This window comes from Anopheles merus, chromosome 2R (genome assembly GCF_017562075.2).
Source record: "Anopheles merus strain MAF chromosome 2R, AmerM5.1, whole genome shotgun sequence".
In the NCBI taxonomy this organism is placed as follows: Eukaryota; Metazoa; Arthropoda; class Insecta; order Diptera; family Culicidae; genus Anopheles; species Anopheles merus.
The window spans coordinates 22,146,953-22,167,923 of record NC_054082.1 but is presented as its reverse complement, the minus strand read 5'-3'; the positions used below and the strand labels follow the sequence as shown (position 1 = coordinate 22,167,923).

Below are 20,971 nucleotides of genomic sequence, written 5' to 3'. Positions count from 1 at the left end.
CGCATTTATTTGGCATTCCGCGGACATCAGGCCATCGGAAAAGGGTGCGTGTAAGTTTTGCCCCAGACGACCCTTGTAGGGGTTCAAACGTTCTGCCCAGGTGGACATCCACATCCACACAAACACACACACACTCTAAACGCTCTAAACACCCGGGCGCAGACAAAAGTCACATCGCCATAAAACCACAAACCGTCTGATTGTGTGTGCGGAGGACGGTGTGTGTGTGGGGTATGGTACGTGAAATAATTTTATATTAATGTGCAATAAAATATTGAGACCCCTACCCACTCCCCCCCTTTTTACCATTCCCTGAAGGTACGTGCACACACACACACACGTTCCGATGACAAGTAATAAATAAAATATCGCTAAAACATCGTAAAGTACTCAGCTCCGCTATGTACTGCCATGGAACTCGAACGGAACTGAACATTACTGGGCGCACTGCAAACGCAGGGAGGGAAAGGGTGACTAAAAGTGCTGATAGAAGGAAATAATTATGCCCAGCCACACGGTGTGCCCCACCCCCATTCCAGCCGCGTCAGGACTTGCCTGACAGTGTCGCGCCCTTTTTCACAAACGGTTCGACCCCAACGGATGGGGAGCTGGCTGACCACAGAAAAAGCGTTCGCAGAATTACCACTGCCCTGTCAGCGCGACTGACGAACCCACCCGCCATGCACCTCCCTCCCCACCAGTTGGGCGTGTGCGTGCTTTCACAGGAGGGGATGCCAGTGGCTCGCGCGTCAAACCTTTGACAGGACGCATTTCCAACATTGACGTACCCCAGACACCGTGGACACCGACGGAATTGGAACGAATTTGCTGCCGCCTCTCTCACTCTCCGTGAGTGAGTCCTGCTAGCGAAAAAAAAAGGAACAGGTAATAATTGTATATGGCCTTTTTTTGTTTCTTCACTTCAAACATTTATGCCTAAATTACAATCAACGACTTTCCAATAGGCATAATTCACGCAACATTAAATATGCATCGACCGTTCATTGATGGCGGCACTCGTACGCAGGGGCACCGCACACATTACTTCACTGGGGCGGTTCCCGTGGGTTAATCGATAGGGCAGCAGAAAAGGACCCCAGCGTGGGCAAAGGTAAAGCAAAACAACAGCAACAAAATCCCCCCTTATTGGAAGCTAGAATGTGTTAGTCACACGCCATGCTCCGCCGCCTGGCGAGGGTGTTGGTTGTTATCGAAGGCGACTATACATGTACATGTACATCAGCTACAGCTTGCTGCTTTTTATTGCGGCTGGTGCTCTATCGATCGGTTCCTTCCGATCGATACGATGATAAAGCGGGTTTCTTTGCCGTATTTTAAAGATAAAATTAGATTGCTTAAAATGTGTCTGTGCCTCGGTGTCTGTGTGTGTTTGTGTGTGTGTATTTAAGCTTTTTATTATTCATTTCCAATGCTAACACGCACGGCAGGCGGCGCGCTGTGTGCGCTTGGCAGTGAAATGGATGGAAGGTTCCTGCACACAAACCCGAACAATGTTGCCGATCAGCGGAATGACGCTGCAAGAAAGGACAATTTAATGTGCGTGCGGCGTGATATGTAAGGAAGGTCCTTTAGAAACGGGGATCCAGCACAACGTTCGCAGGGAAATTTGTCAACTCATGTTCGACCCGGTGTGGCCGGTGTTTTGTCCCGCGCTCCCCCGACCGGAACTCAGCTGGCGGAGGAGCGCAAAAAGCAGCCTAGTCATGGCGTTGCCTAGTCAAAAGCAGGGTGGGTTGCAGGATAATGTCGGCCTTATGTGACATTCCCGATGCCGATGCTCTGTGCTGGTGGCTTTAAGTTTGTTCACGGTGTGCTGAGCCGCTTTAAAGTGGCAAAGCAACGCAAAAAAGAACGTTTGAAAAAGCAAGTTTCCCCTTTTTCTGCTGCTAGCGGGTCCACAAATTTACATACATCCTTGCTGGACGAGAACCACCAGCCCTGTGGGCCCTCGGCATTGGTCAGTTGCTGTCCAGCGCTGTCCACACAAACACACGCAAAGAAGCATTTGAATTTGGAGCGGACCGTGGTTCCTGGGGTTGGAAAATAAAGGCAACCTTAAGCACGGACCTGGACCACGCTGCGCCACCACCACCGTGGAAGTGTCCTCGGCCAAAAAGGAGGAAAACAGAGGCCAACCCAGTTCGCTTCAAAACACAAACGCATGCGTGTGTGCGTCCGGCGTCGAAGGGAGGGGAGGTCGTCGCTGTTACCGTCCCTAGGCTTTTTTGTTAAATGGTTCGAATCGAAGGGAATAATAATGTAAAGAGCCAACAGGGGAAGATAACGCAAAACCCCCCTCCACCCCATCCAGACCTGGAAGGGTGAACGAGAAGTGTGGCGTACAGCAAAAGGAAGAAGAAGTAGAGAAGGAAGCAGAAGGAAAAAAAACCATCACACACAGACGCTCACAACATTTGCTGGCGGAGAGGTCCTCCCGGGATGCGACACAGACCGCGCGCATCGAACGGGGGGAAGGTTGTAACGGAACGAGAGCGGGCGCCGAAAAAGGATCATCAATCAATTCTATCCCCTTTGGTCGGTCGCTCGGTCGTCGTCGTCGTCCGTGTGGTGTATGTGTATGCGCGCGGCCATTTTGAAATTCATTACTTACATGCCATACGCAGGCGAAAAACCCTCCCTATGTGTATACATATATCCGTCTGCCAACCCTGGAGCGACTCGTACAACTAATAAAGCAGCAGAACCAAAGCAGGCGGCCGCCGCCCCAGGATCGACGTAAACGCCAGACCAGACGACACACGCACGCACGCACGCACCGGGTCTGGTACTGACAGCCACCGGGTCGTGATGAGGGAAGTTAACAAAATCCCCCCTAAAAACGTCCCGTTGAAAAGGATTTCAAGCTGGCTCAGCACCGGCAAAAGCTTAATAAGCGCGCAAAAGCAAGGTTTAAACGGAGCACAAATTACACAATTGAGCGCTGGGGTGCTGAGTGCGCCCCCCTGGGGAGCAAACGGGCCTGGGGAGTTGCATGGCGCCCCAAAACTTATCTTTCCCAAAGAAAAACATTTGCCACCGAAAGTTTCCGGCGGCAAATCTCCGTCGCCGCCGCAGTAAGCGGCCAACATGCCGAACAGAATCTGATTTCTTTCAAAGTGTCGTTTCGGACGAATTGGGATATTGGGCTTTAAGATTGTGCCTGTGGCGCCGATACAATAGAGCTCTTTTTTTTGTGGCCCCTCGATGCTTGATTCCCATCCCTGGTGTTCGATTGCTCGATGAGTCCAAAAAACAGGAAACGGGAATTTCTCAATACCCACCAAAACCACGAAACCTGACGCACACAGGGTGCCCTTCTCGCAGTTGTGATTAGTCGAACAAGTTCGCACCGTGTAGCGCTGATAACAATTGTCGAACTGTATTCCCAACCCCCACCCCTCTCGGTGTGGCTGATGCTGCTACTGCTCAGTATCAGTTTCATTCATCGACGCTTCTCGACGTAAGCGGAGCTCGGTCGTGGCAACGGTTCGATATCGCACCGATACCCCACGGTAGGGTTCACCCAAACAACAGCAGCGACTTGAAGATTACAAAAACGGTACCCGCCGGCGGCGACCACCGGAACCTGACCTGATAGTATCCCCGTTTGCAAACACACGGCACAGGCATTTCGTATCGGGCCACGGTGCGCTTTTTTTTTTTGTGGGACACAGCCAACTTGTCTAGCCGCGCGGGGCACACCCGATCATCGACGCGGGGCTACCCGGTCCGTCTGTTATCGCGTTAGTGGGCAATTGGAGCGCCCATAGTGTCACCTGAGGCCTGGTGTGTAGTTGTGGCCTGAAGTCTGACCGACACCGGAGCCGAGGAGGAGATCTCAGGAGGGGGGGGGGGGGCAAAAGGAGCCGAATAAACAGTCGCACTCGTTTTCGGATAAAATAATTCAACGAGCCTCTCGATATCACCATCACACATCACACTCCTATCATATCAAGCGGGAGGGCACCGAGATACGCGTTGCTGCGTTGTTTGATTTATTTAACATTTTGCCCCAATCTTTTTACAACTCGATTGGGCTTGAGTGTGATACTTGTGTGCGTGTATGTATATGTGTGTGTGTGTGTGTAGTTGTCTGTGTGTTTTGCTTCTGATTAGTTTGATCACCATCGTTTTCTTATCAGGCTCAGAACACGGCTCTATCTCGGAGCCGGAAGGTGTTAGAAAAGAGGCACTCATTCCCCCGAATCTTACACTATTACGAATCATCAGCACCAACACGGCGCAACGACGCACTGTGGCGACAAGTTTTTCGAATTTTGTCACACTGTGTGTCACATATCCGGTGCACATCTCGAAGCCCTCTTGGGCCGAGATTTTCGGCCAAGGGAAGTAGTGGTTCAAAATTAAGCGCTATAGGCCGCAACCACCCGGCAGCCGGATTAAACGATCCCGGCGAACGGCCGCTCGGTCTGGCTCGTTACAACCAAGTGGGCAGTGTGGAGGGACACAGACACACACACACACATCGACACTCGAACCACAGCGGCTGTTAGAAAAATTGTGATCAATTGAAATGGAGAGCCATCGTTAGCATGGGCCCTCCCCTCCATCGCGGGTCTTCCCGCTCGCCGGAACTGTCTGCTGCCGCCAGCGCGCATTGAATTGTCGTCAATTGATGGTGAACGACACCGCCCGGCAATCGGACCGCTTAGTGTGTGTGTGTGTGTGTGTGTGTGTGTGTGTGTGTGTGTGTTTGTACGTATGCTGGTATTCCGGGCGTAGTGGATGCTGGTCCGAAGTAGGCGCACTCAGGCCGGGCCTCATCAACGCCAACACCCACCGAGAGGTGACACTCGAGCGTCATCGAGCGAACCAAACCCGTCAACGACGCGGGTCCTTCGGGGTGAACCGTTTGGCTTTGCTGTGTTCGCCCGGCAAGCTGTCCGCGTAAAGGATCCGCGTTTGTTTCAATGCACCAACATCATCATCGTCCACGAACATCATTATCATCATCAGCGTCCTCCATCACACCGTCGTAGGCTGTACGTCATCGACTTCGGCATGTGTATACATCACATGTGTCGCATGAAAAACGCGCTGGTCGTTGACATACTTTCCGACACCTTTTCGGACACGAATTAACCACCCAGAAGAAGATACTTAAAGGGGGGAGTATAGTAATAGGGAGGGATGTACAGAAATTCTGAGAATAAGAAACTCACTCACACACAGCGCTCAAGCGAACGAGAAAACCTTCAGGGGAATTAGGATCGTAAAAACACAACAACAATCTCCACACCTCACTAGCACCGCACCAAGCGCGGCTAGATGGACGGTGATGCTGCTCCCTCTGTCGCTGTGTGTGCGATCGTGGGGTGATGATTTTTGGTACACTTGGGTCGCGAGCATTAAGCAGACCGAAAGCAAAAGATGGAGGCGGCGGCGGCGGCGGCAGCAGCGAGAACATCATTAGAGATTGTCAAAAATCAAGCTCTGCACAGCCCGCGAGCGAGCGCGACCGGGGCGATATAAAATATTATAGTCATCATCTTCTGCGCCTCCGCCTGCGGTTACCTCCTTATTCTCCGTGGCTACCTCCGTGGGGGCAAAGGACAGCATGGCTGAGCTGGGGATTTAATGTGCCCAAAATCATTTCACGCCGACCATTTCTAACGGCGTAACGAAACGCAGCCAGTGCCGCTTTATGGCGTTTGGTGGAGGTTTTTTTTGCTTTGTGGTGTTCTCTGTGTGTGTGTGTGTGTTGGCGACGCGGACGACACACCAGGTACCAGGGCCCAAGTTCCCGTCGGAATCGTTGGAGGGAACAGATTGAAAACATTCCTGTTTTATGTGCAAGTTTCTTTGCCGCTCATATCCCAGGCCCTTTTGGGTTGGGATGGTCCACAAAATAAAATGTAACGAAAAAAACCCCAAAGCGGAATTCTTTCCTTCGCTCCCTCCGCGTAACCGCGTGCAACGTTACTAATGTTACGTGATCTATTACCATTCGCACGGTCACTACAAACTGCAAAAAGGGCCACCGGCGGGGGCCACGGCCGGTTGTCGGTGCACGTGTTTTGTCACCTATAGGCAGTGGTAGAGTTCGTGTTCGAGTGACCCGCTTTTGTTTCGACTACAGGACATTATGAACCACCCGAACGATGATGACCCTCGCGGGCGTTTGTGTGTGTGTTTGTGTGTGTGTGTGTGCGGGAGAGAGTAAGAGCAACCGTAACTTTGCCGCATTATGTCATACCCGTCGGGTGGAGAAGCCTCACTGCACACGGTGGGAGGCGTTTCAATCGATCGATCGCATCAGAAACAACCGCTCATTGTGTGTGTGTGTTTTCGGCACTGTTAGATTTATTTCCTGTTCCTGTGACCCATGCCCCTGAGACACGCCGGGGATCCCCGGGTCATCGGTTGTGGTGCGGTAAGCGATTGCTCCGATCCGACTAACCGACGGACGCATGGTGCCTTTCGAGTGCTTGCATTGGAGGCACCGCGGGCGCGCACTGTACCATATTCTCATTATCTGCCCGACTGTACGAGATGTATCGTGGCGCGAAACGGCCTTTGGTGTGACCTTTACAACGGCAACCGTCGGATTAGAATCACTTGCCTAGTTGGTGTGGTTGGCTGCAGTGTGCCCACTATTTGCGCCACCATTAGGACGGCTGATGTGAGTGCAAATCGCTCTTTCTTTACACACGCACACATTCGCTCGCAGTGAACGTAAAGGCTTTGGAGTTGGAAATTGGGATTTCAGTTATCCAAATCCCTTTTTCCTCCTCCAAAGTTTGGCTTCAAGTGCAACGAAGCAAGCCGGCAGAGACAGCAACCGGCAGAGACACCAAGACGACGACCTTGGTTGGTATTTTATTGCCAGCAACAGCACAGGCCCAGGGCCCCAGGGCCCAGGTACTCTCGCAGCATCCCACCGACTGGCCGGAGGACTGGCCGAAGGAAATCGGAAAGATCATCCCAACACGCTAATATAATAATTTCCTAAACTGCATATCATTTAACGTTCAGAGCAGAGCTCGGCTCTTTTGTGCCCTTCACTTTCCTCCTCCTTTGTGCCTTTTTTATTTTGCATCGAAACACATTCCTTCTGCTCGCTGGTCATAATTTTATTGCCTGGCTGCCTTCCCATTGCACCCCGTTGTGGACGAAAACGCCTCGAGAGGATACTGTTGGCTGCCTCTCGCACTCAAAAGCTACAGTGCGAAGAACAAAAAATAAAGACACATAGGCACAGGGCCGGGCGAAAGCCAACAGCGAGGCAAATGAAATGAACTTTTAAGCGCTCGAATCACACCCTGTCATTCCGATCAACGCCCTTTTTTTTTCAAACCCATCAAACGGCGATAAACTTTTACGACTGTCATTTTATACCACATAATTATACGTATTTTGCTCGTTTGCTTTGTTTTCGGGCAAGGTTTTTTCGGGTCCGTTCCCTTTCGTTCCCTTCTCGAGTTGTAACGAAAACTACATTTAGCTGTGTGCCCCGTTGGGTCTCTCGATGCGTTTGACTGATGCATTTGGAGCTTTTCGTTAGGATTGCTGGGGGGGGGGGCGGATTGCACTTTCACACCGTGGTGCATATCTTTCCCCGCGAGACAAAATAAACGCTGCAAACGCACCTTCTAGCAGACACACTGCCAACACTTTGGCGACACTTGGTGTGCCACCTTGTGCGCTTGCGGCGTTGGAGTGGCGTCGCCGGAATGCGGTGGCCGTGTCGGAATGGTCTGTTCGAACCATTTCCAGCCGGCACCGATGCGTCGCAGGCAGCCACACAGCAAGCATACACACTTGCCCGGAATGTGCAAAACTCGGCATGAAAACGACAAATCATCACCGTCATCACGCTGGGTCGTGCCGCAAAGAATGCACACGATCGTCGACGGTCCGGATGAGCGGGACCGGATTTCGGCCGTATCGCACACACACACACACACACACACACACACACACACACACACACACACCGTCGGTACGCCAGCGGGATTAAGCAGCATCTTTGGCAGCGCGGCACACAAACGGCGGCATTTATTTAGCGATCGACAGTCGTTTGCCGCGGCGCGGCGGTGGTTGCTCGTCCTTTTTTGCACGAACGGTTGCGCTTGCGGGGAGCAACGAAGGGGCCGGCAGTAATTGAATTTTTAGGGCTGCCTCCCGTTCGGCGTTCTTTTCCGTACCTCACCCCGGTGTATTGGACGGGGGGAAGGGGGGAGGCTGCCATTTCCAGAGAAGATCATCTTCACACGCGACGGGTTTTAAGGTTCTGTGCGGTGCTTTGCCGCAGTTTCGTGTGGCCTCGACGGACTCGCTATGTGTGTGTGTGTGTGATGCAATGCATCCAATATCCATCTTTTCACCTCCCCACCCACACCTCCCTCCCTCCCTTTGAGGAGATGAGATCTGTCGATGATTAACGCTCTCGCCCTCGGGCTCTTCTTCCACAGACACATACACCCCTTCTGCCCTTTTCGTCGTTTCTTAGTGTAGCAAACGCACGGGAGATGGCCATATTGCAATCGAATTCGTTCACCAAAAGTGGGAAAAGAGTGAGGCAAAGCGGTGGATGCTGCGACGACGGTTTGGACGCTATTTTTACCCTCACTTTTTCACGCACACACACACGCATAGGAAAGTGCCCAAAAGCAGCCAAAAACACTAGGAGGAATTTATTTTCTAGCCCACCTCGAGAAGTTTCCCCACTTCAACTGGGCACCGTGCTAACCCCCCCTGCTCCAATACGATGATGCGGCCCACAAGTCGCGGCGAGGTGAGCTGAGATTAAACAAATAATAATTTATATATTCATGATGTTTATCTCGTCAAGGATTGTATACAATCGATCACGCGCGTTTAATAATCACAGCCAAAAGGCAACCCCTTCTTCTTGCCCCCCCCCCCCCCCCCGACGTGCTGTACCCTCCGGACAGGTGAGAAACGCACTCGCTGCGCGTTTGAAGTGGGACCCCCATTTGGAGTAAAATTCCACCACAGCCACGCACAGCGTTGCTTCCCCGCCACGTCGGGTGCGTTTTTGGGTGGCTGTGATCGCTCGCGGTTGATCGTTATTCAAAAATAAAATACCACAACCGGGATGCGTGTGTGTGTGTGTGTGTGAGAGAGAGTAGGTCCTGCAAAACATAAGCGTCTCCGGAGCAATGGGGTGAATAAAAAAAAAACAAAACAAATTAAACACACACACACATAGACCGTATTTTTGTGTCGATCGAAGTAAATCGAACGCGTGATTTCGTCTTTTAATGGCGCCGAACAGAGGAGAAGAGAGCATCGCGCTTGCTGTGTGTGTCTGGTTTTTCCAGCCCGATTGATGTTTTCTTGGCTGGCGGCGGCTACCACATATCCCGCCGGTGGTAGAAGAAAAAATAAAAGAACACAGACACTTTCCCCCCCTGCGGTTGCAGTTGTATTTCATAAAGAAGGTGCCTCCCGATCATCCCTAATCCTTCTAGCACACACAAAGACACACACACGCACGGGGTTAATGGTGTAAACAAAATAACGGTTTGGGAAGCTGCAGCACTTTAGAGGTTCTACCACGGCCGTCCGTGGTGGATTTGATTTCGAAACCGAACTGTTTCGGTAATGATTTATAATAAACTCGGCTTTGAATAATACCACTTTCCGTCCACACACACACACAGCACTACAGACACACACACGCACACTCTATCCTTCACACAGTGCACTATTTTCACATCGATCGCAAACCGGAGTGCGTAGTTTTGATGGGGAAAAGTTTGGCCGCATTTCACACTTAATCGATCAGCTTTTTACTGCCTGCATCACATTATACGGATAGCTGAATTAAAAAAAAAAACACACACACACGGAGTTGTGCTGAAACTGAAGGTGGAAAACGAGTGCTACTGTTCGGGTAATGGGGGGCAAATCTTTGCAACCTCTCCCCCAAAAAGCCGCCGCTGCAAACGCATCACGCGCGCGGTTTCGAAACAAACACGACGACGCACCGCAAACGCAAACATTTGCACGCGTAATCATTTTATATGCCAACTAGATTGGCAACCTGCTTCTCTCCCACTCTCTGCTCCTTGGCGCGACAAAAAGGAGCTCGTTCGGCAACATATACAAGTTGATTAAAATGTGTACGCGGCTGCCGCTGCTTGCTTTATGAATTTCATCACACTTTGAAACGCATTCTGAAAGTCGGAGCATCTTTTTTTTTGGGGGGTTCGCTTCGCCATCACCATTGCTGGTTAAATATTAATAAACACCCCCAAAAGTACCCATTCGCCCTGTACACCCATCTGTTGCGAATTGCCACTTGTTTTGGTGCTGGCGAACGACGCCCGGGATAATAATCATTAAGCGGCACCCCCTCTAAACCTCACACATAAAAAAACGAAGCTGTGTGGCATAAGTCAAGCCGGTTTTTGGGAAATTGACGCTTCAACCAATGTGCATGTGCCGATATGGCTAGCAGGCAGCGCAGGCGAGGGAGAGAAAAAAAGCACAACAATTTGAACGCAAATTTCCACATGGCCAAACCTCCACCGGGCCCCAGTGGGTTTATGCTTGCACGTTTGCCTAACGCGCTGGTAAGCTGGCACATTCAATGAGGGTATTACTAGGCTAAGAAGGGGAAAAAACCACAGCACCACACACACAGGCATACCAGCAAAATAAAGGCAAAGCAGCGACAACAAAATCGCGAGGAAACTCATCTCTACTCCGTGTTTTGGGCTGCGGCGGGAAGCCGGGAACATTCTTTTTATGAAAATGTTGTCATAAAACGAGACGCTTGTTAGCGCCCAAGGGACGGGAAGGAAAAAAGATGTGCACCCAACTAGTACTCCAAACTGCGATGCAGATTCGACGGCCAATATGCCGCTGGAAAAGCCGCTCAAATGGTGGAAAGGAACCGGGGAAATCCGGAACCGAGCCGTCGTAAAACGTCTGCGATGGGGAGACGAAGATTCTATAAAAAAATTAAGAAAGCACCCATTCTTAAAGCATGCTGTCGGAATTTGGAAATCCTACCGATCGATGTTTGTCGCGTACAAGCGAAGACAAACATGTAGAACATGCTAAAGATCATTGCTCGATCGGGGTTGCGGTGACGAGGGAAAAAAAACTGTGTGTCACTTAACATGTGAATGCAAATCCCACGCTTGGTTTTTGTGTATTTCACTCTCTTTTTAAATGCGCACCACTTTCGGGATTTTAAGGAAGATTTTATTACACACAAAACACAGCACACAGCATCATCCCCCTTTAACGAACTTTGTAAAAATAGAATGTAATAATTCATCGTGGGTTTTTTTTTTCTTCCTCTTTCGTTTGCATCAAGCGTGTTGCGCTGGGTTTTACGCAAAACGGCACGGTGCGGGCGTGCGTTAGGACAATCGGTCAATTTCACCGATGGTCCTCGGCGGACGACATCGACCCGCTGCATTCCGTGTTGCCATTAGACATTTAATTACTCGACCCGGTCTTTCGTTAATCGGTTCTGTTCTTGCGGGGCGTGGGGAGTTCTTTCTTTTTTGTGTCGCATTCGAACGATTGAGTTGCAACAAAAAGAAACAGAAATGGAGAAACGACACACCGCATCAACGGGAACGAAGGTTTTGGTGGGGCCGATCACTCTGGCACAAATTGATCACACTCTTTCCTTCAGCCCGCGTACTATTCCGCCGCGCTGAAGTTGTTTGAACAAATGCACTTTCCAGCCGGTTGCACACTTCACAAGTAGGGCCGAACGGCGGGGGCCACAGTACCGCAGCGCGTCATTGAAGTGTGCTATAAAATATGAAATCTGGCGGTCACAATATTGCCTACTCCTCATTTACAGCGGAATGTGATTTGCAATAGACCCATCAATGCTTCGCCGAACGGTGCCGCCGATCTTCCGCCATAAACTCTCCCTCTATCTCTCGCTTGTCTCCTTCAGTACGCACTTAGTGTGCTGTTTGCAAACAATTTTATAGCGACGCAATCATACCGAAATTGCACATAAACCAGCCAATAAGCTTTTGCTAGCCTTGTTAGCACCACCCGTCGCCCAAAAGTTGCAGCTTTACAACATTTTAAAAGCAATGAAGAGGAGGATATTGCCTTGTCAGAAGGGGGTTGTGAGATGCGTCCGATGTTGTCGGTACGCGCAGGCACCTTGTTTAGCTTTAATCCTTTCATCGGGGTTGTAATTCAAGCTTTCTCGAGTGTGTGTGTGTGTGTGTGTGTGTGTGTGTGTGTGTGTGTGTGTGTGTGTGTGTGTGTGTGTGTGTGTGTGTGTGTGTGTGTGTGTGTGTATTTCATCATGCTTTTACAATCCGCGCTATGAAGGTTCACAATAAAAACAAAAAAAACGAGACACTTAAATCCGAACCATTACTGCCATGGCAACCTTAGCAGCCGCCGCGAACGTCACGAAAAAGTCATATAATTATGAGCCGTATGAGATGTGGCCCCTTGTGCTGGATAATGCCTTCCTGGATATGGGGGCCTTCATAATCAGCGCCCCGAATTCTAAGTGTGTGTGTGTTTGGTGCTTTCTTTCTGTGCCTGCTGCTCGGAATGTGATATCTCCGTGGAACGAGGATCATTACTCCCCAAGCACACGGAACAAGCTTCAACTCAAGATTTCGCACACGAGATCGGTTGTGTCTTGTGTGTTTCGGACCATCCCGAAAAGGCTTAATGGGCAAATGGGTGTGTGTTCTTTCCCTGCCCCCCCCCCCCAAATAAACAGCGAGCAAGCCGATATGGTTGCTTGGTGGATGATTTGCGAGCCCGCAAACAGCGGGAAGGTGAGCGATCGTACATGTGCGTGTGTGTGTGTTTCGGTATGTTTATATGACAAGTTTACGATCGCCCGAAAAATCACGATCATAAAGAGTTAACTTTGGATCAGGCTGGTACCTTCCTGTCCGTTGTTAGTTTCCTTTGCTTCGGTTCACCCCCTCCGCAGGGTGGTGGTACCGTTACCGTATTTACACTTCTCTCCTGCGACTTCGACTTTTAAGCTGGTTACCGTTTTATGGTGGCTTATGGTGGAAGTGTCGGTCACATCTTCTGCGTGCAGTTAATTTGCCTGCCAAACGCAGCCGACCTTCGATCCGTTTATGATCGTAACAAACCGTACAAATATCCCTTTTTGAGCGACGGGTAGCTGCTAGCAGTTGGGTAGTGTGTGTGTGTGTGTAGGTGCACTTCCCTCCTGATTCGCTCGGCCGGCAAAACACCCTTAGCGCTTGTTAATAGGACTGTTGTGTGCCGGTTTTCTTTTTTCGCCCCGAAAATCCAATCAACTTTGTGTGTTTTTCTTGCGCTGGGTTGCGCGCTCCTCGGGTTCGGTACTTTCTTCTTTCACCGGATTAGAATGAACCCGGTTGAGGCACCTATGGGTGCTGGGGTTTTCTACCTGTGGCGAAGGAGGAGGTCATTCCTGAACGTTCTCTCTCTCTCCCTCTGTTGTACCTTCCGCCAAACTAGCCATCAGCCGGCAGGCTCATTCTGGCAAGGAAAAGACGAATTCCCGCTCGTTGGCAGCTGACTCCCGCTGTTAAGACCCGCAGTTAATCAGAGGGTTCGGTCCGGGCATCCCTCTTTTGCCTGCCTAACCAATATCACCATCTCCCGCTGACATTTGCATCTACTGACACACACACACACATGCAGGCTCTTATTCACACCCACAAACAAGCGCACATGCCGGAGTTTCACGGTACCAATAATAAGGGATTTTATTGGCAGGAGACAACTCTCAGCACGGCACCCCCCTCCAAAAACGGACCACCGCTTGACTGTTTGTTTCTGTTTGGCCGACGAACAAACACACACACATGGGCACACAGAGTTCTAACGCTTTATGGTGCGCGGCAAACCCCGAAAACTGAAACTGTCTTTAACCGCCCAAAGTCCGGGCCGCTCAGGCCGTCACACACTACCTGTGGACGGCTGGCACGATCGACTTCTTGGAATGTACCACACCACCCCTAACCTGGGCAGGGGTAGGGAGTAAATACGTTCCTTGTAAAAACTCCTCCGAACTCGGAAAGAGATTATGATGGGTTTGAAATTTGCATTTAAATTAAGAATTCTCGAACGATCCTCGAACGCGGTGCGCGTTGCGGCGCGGAGGTCCACGAGTCCTCCAGCATCCGCACGAACCCGAAGAAAAAAAAATCCACCATCACCACTCCTACGTGGTCGGTGCGCTCTCGCTCCTTCTTTTCTGTCCCTCAAATGTCCCGCCCGATCAGTGCCCCTCAACCAGTCTATTTATACTGAGACGCGATCACACGGCCGAGAAGGCGTCTCGCGATCGCGGGTCCCGCAAAACCCCCTGGAAGGAAAAACAATCACCAAACTTACCCTAGGCTGTGCCATGTGTGCAGATCGTTGAAGTAGTCGTTGTTGCTGGTGGAGCCGGAATGTGGTTCGCCGTGGCTAGAAAGGCCGCAAGATTTCGGCCGTTTTTGCCACGATTTCTTTCTTTCTGCTGGCAAGCGGCCGTTTGGGCGTGTGTGTGTGTGTGTGTGTGTGTGGTGGGTGTTGTAGCACACGGGGCACCTGCACTCGCGGTTGCTTTGATTCGCGCTTGATGCGGCACACGTTAAGTATTGATGCCTGCCTGCTGCCCTTCCGGCGGTAAGATCCTCGTATTACACACTCGTACACACTTATCACCGTGCTTTTACATCAATCGCCATACGGACAAGAAAGGAAACGCACACACTCGCGCGAACTTTTAACACATACACACATACACACACATACACATAAAAACTACACACCCGTGTATGTGACTCTGTGCACACATACACACACACACTTATATGCAATACCCATGCAACACACGCGGGTACGGGCGGGCAACACGCGCTCTATACGCACTGCAACGGTACGCCACCACTTGCACGGTGCATGATGCGTTTTCTCTATCTATGTCGCTGAACGCAAAGCGCCTAAAAAACACTCTCACTCACTCACTTTCTTTGTTGTTGTTGTTTGCACGCGAAATCACTTACAATTACTGTTTTGCAGAACCTTGGTGGTGTGTTGGGGTTTGTTTCTTTTTTTTTTGTTTTATTCTAATGCTCTTCTTAACCTTTTTGCTATCCCGTCGGACCTCTGCTACCGCTCGCTCACCGCCCAATGTCAGTGCCACCGGAAGCATGCATTACGCGACTGGTGACGCGCGGAGCTGCAGTAGCTGCGAACGGATGCGATCGTTCACGATCATTGAGGGGGGGGGGGGGGGGTAGAGTGCGGGGCGCCGAACCGCACCACGCACCTGTCGTTCCTGTCCTGTGCTGAGATCCTGAGCGATGCGTGTGCCCTATTTGATGGACCGAAATTTTCCACCGTTCTTCGAAGTGTACCAAAGCAGTAGCGGCGGCGGCGGCGGCGGCGTTGTGTGATTGTGTTTATCTCGCGTTTTTTTTTCTTTCCGCACGCGCGCTTGTGTATATATAAAGGTATAGGCTGTATAATTTGTATATAAAGATAACTTCTCTTAACGCTGTGCCCGCTGGGTGGTGTATCTGCGTCGTCGTTTTGTTCTTGTGCTGTTTTTGTTTGCCACTCTCTCCAGAACCAGAACAAGGTACTTTGCTTAGGCAATCTTCACTTCTAAATCTATCATCAGTTTCGTATACTTGCTCCACAACAGACACCGCGCGCCGGCTGGTCTTGCGGGGTCGCTTTCCTTTTAACTGCTGCTGCTGCTGCTGCTTTTACCCACGGCTCGATCACGGGCTACACTCTCCAGGAGATCATTAGGCAGCGCGCAGGATAGAACGCTCTCTACCGGCTAGCCAAAATGGTGGATGTGAGTTTGTAAGAATCTTTCGTTTGTTTGAATTTCACTCTGGTTCACCGATGATCGTGTGCGCTGTCGTATGTTGGATGCTTGGTTGTTTTTTGGTAAAACTTTTGTTGCTAAAAAATAAAGCTACGCTTTGTTTTCCCCCCTTTGCTCGTTCCGGCACGTTGTGTTTTGCGTTGGTTTGTGTATACCTTGGGTGTTGCGTTTCAAGACGCTCGTGGCCTGCTTCAATGTTACAATTTCGTATACCTGCTGTATTCTGCCGCACTTCTGCCGCTCTTCGTATCACGCCGTAGTAGTAGCGGTATTAGTAGGCTAGTTGTAGTAGTAGTAGTTGTTGTTGTTGTTGTAGTAGTAGTTAATTAGCAATAGAAGTTGTTCGCTTGCAGTTGCAATGAGCTGATAAAAGTAGGTAGGTTTTTGCTCTTGCATTCAACGGACTTGCTCCAGACAGCGATTCGTACATTAAAGCGTTGTTCCGCAAGTATTGGGAGCCGTTTTTAGGGGGGGGGCGAGGAGGAGTCAGATATTCTGATTATTATTTTCTCTCTCGTATATTTTGTTTTTGGTGGTTTGGTGGTTGCAAAAATGCCGTATACTGGGTTGTTAGGAAACGTGTGATACATGTACACTCCCGTCCGTCAGTGGGTTGAGAATGCGGCTCCGCCTCGCCGGAAAACGATCACATCCTTTGCTTGCGCGGCGTACTGGCGGCGTGTGTTTTACTTTCCCGTCGGGGATCCAAACCCGCCCGCCCGGGGACCGTCCGCGTCGATTCCGAAGCCTTTGCAGAAACTGTAACCGCCGGAACAACCGCCGGAACAGCCGCCGGTTGTTAATGTCAACGTGAATTATTTACGCACACACACACGCGCACACGCACAAAAAACGGACACTTTTTTCGTTGTTTTTTGGTTTTGTTTTGTTCCGCGCGCGCACTGTTTTGCGTGTTTGTGCTCCGTTGTTTTGCACACACTACCACGATGGGCTACTCTGACTTTTCGGGAACGCAACGGAAACTAAAGGAACAATAGAGAAAGACAAAACAAACACTTAGAGAGCACACTCTTTTAGGTCGTCGCGCACACTGTCGCATGCGAAATTTGTTTCGTTTCTTGTTGTGGTTGCTGCTGCTGCTGCTGCGTGTAAGTTACACATACGTGGGCGCCGGTAACGATTTCAATTTAATTTTGATGAAGAATTTAAAACTGATAAATGATGATAAATTAACACCGAAGGCCGAAAAGGGAAGGAATGCGCGTTAGGAAGACGGAACCGAAAAAGTTGAACAAATCAAAACGGGAGAAGAAACAAAAAGCCGCTTGGCTGAAAACCGCGGCAAAAATTAATAAGGCCCCGCGCGATCGGCAACAGAACACGCGCGCGCCCGTATCGATACGTCTGGAAAACTGCAGCCGGCCGAAAATCGGTTTTACAAGCCAAAAAAGGGCACCACACTCCACTCCGTTGTTACTATTATTGTTTTGCGGGTGGCACAGGCCGCTGTTGATGCTGCTGATGCTGCTGCTGCTGTTGCTCTTCGCGCGAGATGGGTTTTTGTTTTTATGTGTCGCCCGATTAGAGGATATTAATTTCCATAGCCTCGGTTGGCAATATATTTTCCCGGTCAGTGTCGGCCACATACACACGCTCACACACGCACACGCTCTCTTTCTCTTGCTCCCGTCGTGCGGGCGTTCGGGTGTAGTTCGGTGCGAGAAAAACGGGCCCCGCTGGCTGGCAGGCTGACTGGCTGGCTGGATCGCTGGCTGGCCTGGTGGCGCGTTTGGCGCAAAATTGACCGTTTTTACTCCGAGGGGGCCCAAAAGTGCCAAAAAACCTTTAAGTGTGTGTACGCGCGCGGCGACGGCAAACACGGTCCCAAAAAAAAAGAACGTTCGAAGGGAGGACGCGCGCGCGAATCTGAATATTTCTTTTTTTTTTATTGTTGCACCGAACAACACGAACAACAGTACACGGTAACGACACACGGGACAGCGTTGGTCACACTGGTTGCGGGGGCAGCGCTGCAAACACACAGCACGACCAACAACAGTAAGTGCAGCAACAACTAACGAAACAGCGAATAATAATAAAAAAATAACAATAACCCACTAAAACACGAACGGTGATTTCTCGTCGTACGCACGCTGCTTTTCTCCGCTCTGTGTGGGGCACGGGCGCTGCTGCTTGCTGGCCTGTGTGCGCGCGCTCTAGTGTGGTGCGGTGTGTGCTGGGCTATGATGATAATAAATGACTAAACGCGCTCGAAACGACCCAACCGAACGGAATCGGTTTTCTCGTGCGCTCTCGGTCGCGTACTTCGGTCGCTTCGCATTCGCCGCACGGTCTGCTGCGCTGGTGTGAGTGTGACGGAGCAACATTTACTCACACGCGCGCACACACACACACACAGGTACGGCTCATCCACAGCACCCGGTCGTATGACGGATGGGATGGAGCGAGATGAGCGCAGTCCCCAGTGGTGAGATGAAGTGAGCTGCCGCTGGCGGCGGCGGCGGCGGCTGCTGCTCACCCGCTTTTTTGTGTATGCGCGCGCGGTGCAAATGAACCTACCTACACACAAACACACGCACACGCGCAAAGCTGAGAAGGACGATGACAACACGACGGCGGCACGGTAGGTTTCAGTGGTGGTGGTGGTGGTGGTGGTGATGGTAAAGGTAATGGCGCGAAGGTATTATATTGGAATATATCCCATCGTTCCTATGGGAAAAGTAAGTGCCGATGGATGGGGAAACGCGGTGGGCTGGAAAGACGCGTGCTCCAGCGTGATACGCGAAACCGAATCGTCACAACAATGATGGGAAGGAAAGCTGGAAGGTGACGAGATACAGCCAGCACGCACACAGAACAATAGCCCCGCCGGTCCCGCAAAACCACCGAGTCTCACACGGGATCGTCACTTGCGCGCACTTGCCGGTCGCTGAGCAAGATGTTCGAGTGATGGTGGGAAAATGTATGCGTGTGTATATATATATATAGATATGTATAAATACAAAATATATTTGTGATGCTGGTTGGCTGGCTGGCTTTTTTTTGCGCGCGAGACCAGTCCGACGTTTCCGTTAACTTCGACCCGGTGTGTGTGCACGTCGTACGCGGTTCGAAGGCAAATATACACTGTCAATCAACATTTATCTCTGCCCAGCCTCTGGCCCGCGCGCACACACGACAACGGCGATGATGATCCACGTTGGGGCTGGGCCACGGGCCCACGGATGGAATCCTCCCGGCCCCCCCACCAGTACACCCCACTAACCAAGGGTGGATCCATTTCGACAAACCCGGTGGAAACAACACCGCTTTACCTTGGCGCTGTTCTGTTGGTGCGCGAAAGTGAAACAGAGCATCTTGCCCGCGCTCGTGCGGAGCGAGACGGCACGAAACAGAGAAAATTTATGGTCCCGCCTCTTCACCGGCTCGTTAAACACGCACACACACTCACACACACGCACACGCGCGCGCAACCAAGCCAGCATGGAGAACGCGAACACGAGGGAAATGAAGAAGAAAATGAAAGATGCCAAACAAACGGGGCCATGTGAGCGAGAATGAAACGCTGCTCACCGCGAGTGGCTCACGCGTGAGCTGTGGCTCATGCTCATCCGCTCATCATGGTGCTTTCTCACCGCTCGCTCTGGTGTGTTGTTTGCTGGTTTCATAGTGTACGTGTGCGTATGTAATAGAGAGAACGCTACTGCGCGAGCGAACGGGACGGCAACATCCATTGCGCTCAAGCACAAGAGAGCGAATGCGTGTGACCGCGTGCTGCCCCTTTGCATGTGTGCGTGAGTGTGCGTGCGCGAAAAACGTGCTTCTGCTTCTTGCTACCTTCTCTTGCGCTCGCACACACACACACACCACCCAAAAACCGAAACCCATTGTGCTGCTGCGTGTGTGCTGCACGCAAACCCATCTTGAAACAAAAACAAAGAATAAAAATTGCGAGCGAAAAAAAAAGAACGACCGAGTTATCATCATCGTTTCTCACTCTCGTGTCTCGGGCTAGCGTCTCTGCAGAACACCCAACAAAAGCACCGTGCAACCTTCCACCCCCATCCCCTCAAGGGGGCGGGGTATGATTGAGAGAGAAAAAAGCGCACTGGCTCCGCCTATTGCGCCACGAGCAGCTGCCATTGGGCCTATGAAAAGTGATGGCAGTATGCTATTATTTATACGGCTGATTGAAATGAAGGATGTTATGGGCCGGAGATTGGTGGGTCAATTTCATGCCACCGCAAAATTCCTCCATCCAGCCAGTGTCGGAGGGGTTTTGGCAGAGTGGGTAGGGGGTGCGGAGGACGCTGTCACTGGGTGCTGTCGTCGTCGCTTTCCTTCATACGCGCAGAAGCCGCTCACATGGCCAGGCCAGCACTGTGACATCATCTCCGTGGCTAGCGCTCCTCAAGAAAGTGCTCGCAAAATGACAACAACGACGACGACGACGACGGGCAGCACACGAAGGCTAAGGCTAAGCCAACCTTACGTACGTTGTGTTTCTGTGTGTGTATGTGTGTGTTTGTGTGTCCGCTGTCGTCCGCATGGCAGGGAAAGACACAGCGCGGTGCAGTGTGTGCCTCGCTGCTGGGACGCAGAGAAACAAAACTCCGCCACAAGCAAAAGAAGGCAAGGCAAATCTGACTCGATTCTCGACGCGAAAAGGCGGCATCAAAAGTATGCCCCCCGCGCTTGTTTTGAGGGAAGGTAGAGCGGGACAGCGAAGGAGAAAAAAATTAAAACAAAAATACAGCACACAGCGCATTTGCGCCTTTGCTGCCCGCCCGTCTAAATACACACTTTTCAAATCCGCGAAGCAATAGAGCGAAGCCAGCGAACGCGCGAATGATGAAGATGTGCGCGCGCGAGCGAAAGCGAGAAGGCCATGTCTGCGGAGAAATGAACGCAAGACAAATATGAGCGAGCGAGATAGAGTTCGAAAAAGCAAAAAAAAAAAACAAACGAACATCCCTCTGCACATTAGAACAAGAGCTGCGCAAATGTGAATTTTTCATACCAACTCAAGCCGGGCCCGATGGATCCGAACTGGTCGGGCTGTGGAACGGATTGGATGGATGGATCGTCGGCCTGGTACGGTATGGCAAGTACGCTGGCTGGCATTTTCCTTCCTTT

The 20,971-nt window shown here is 51.0% G+C and overlaps 1 protein-coding gene across 7 annotated transcripts in view; it reads right to left on the bottom strand.

Annotated features, from left to right (window-relative positions):
- The window catches only part of LOC121600951 (homeobox protein homothorax), a 192,328-nt gene extending 173,357 nt beyond the window's left edge, over positions 1-18,971 (bottom strand). For 2 of the 7 annotated variants that reach the window (XM_041929732.1, XM_041929768.1), the window contains exons 1-2: positions 17,933-18,803; positions 14,362-16,836 (exon numbers count right to left, since the gene is read on the bottom strand). In XM_041929732.1, the coding sequence (XP_041785666.1) occupies positions 14,362-14,376 (15 nt within the window). In that variant the 5' untranslated portion in view covers positions 14,377-16,836; positions 17,933-18,803. Of the gene's footprint in view, positions 1-14,361; positions 17,889-17,928; positions 18,804-18,837 lie in introns of those variants that run through there. The other 5 variants (XM_041929764.1, XM_041929752.1, XM_041929742.1 and 2 more) reach the window with 5 other exon arrangements.
- Positions 18,972-20,971: the final 2,000 nt, after the last annotated feature.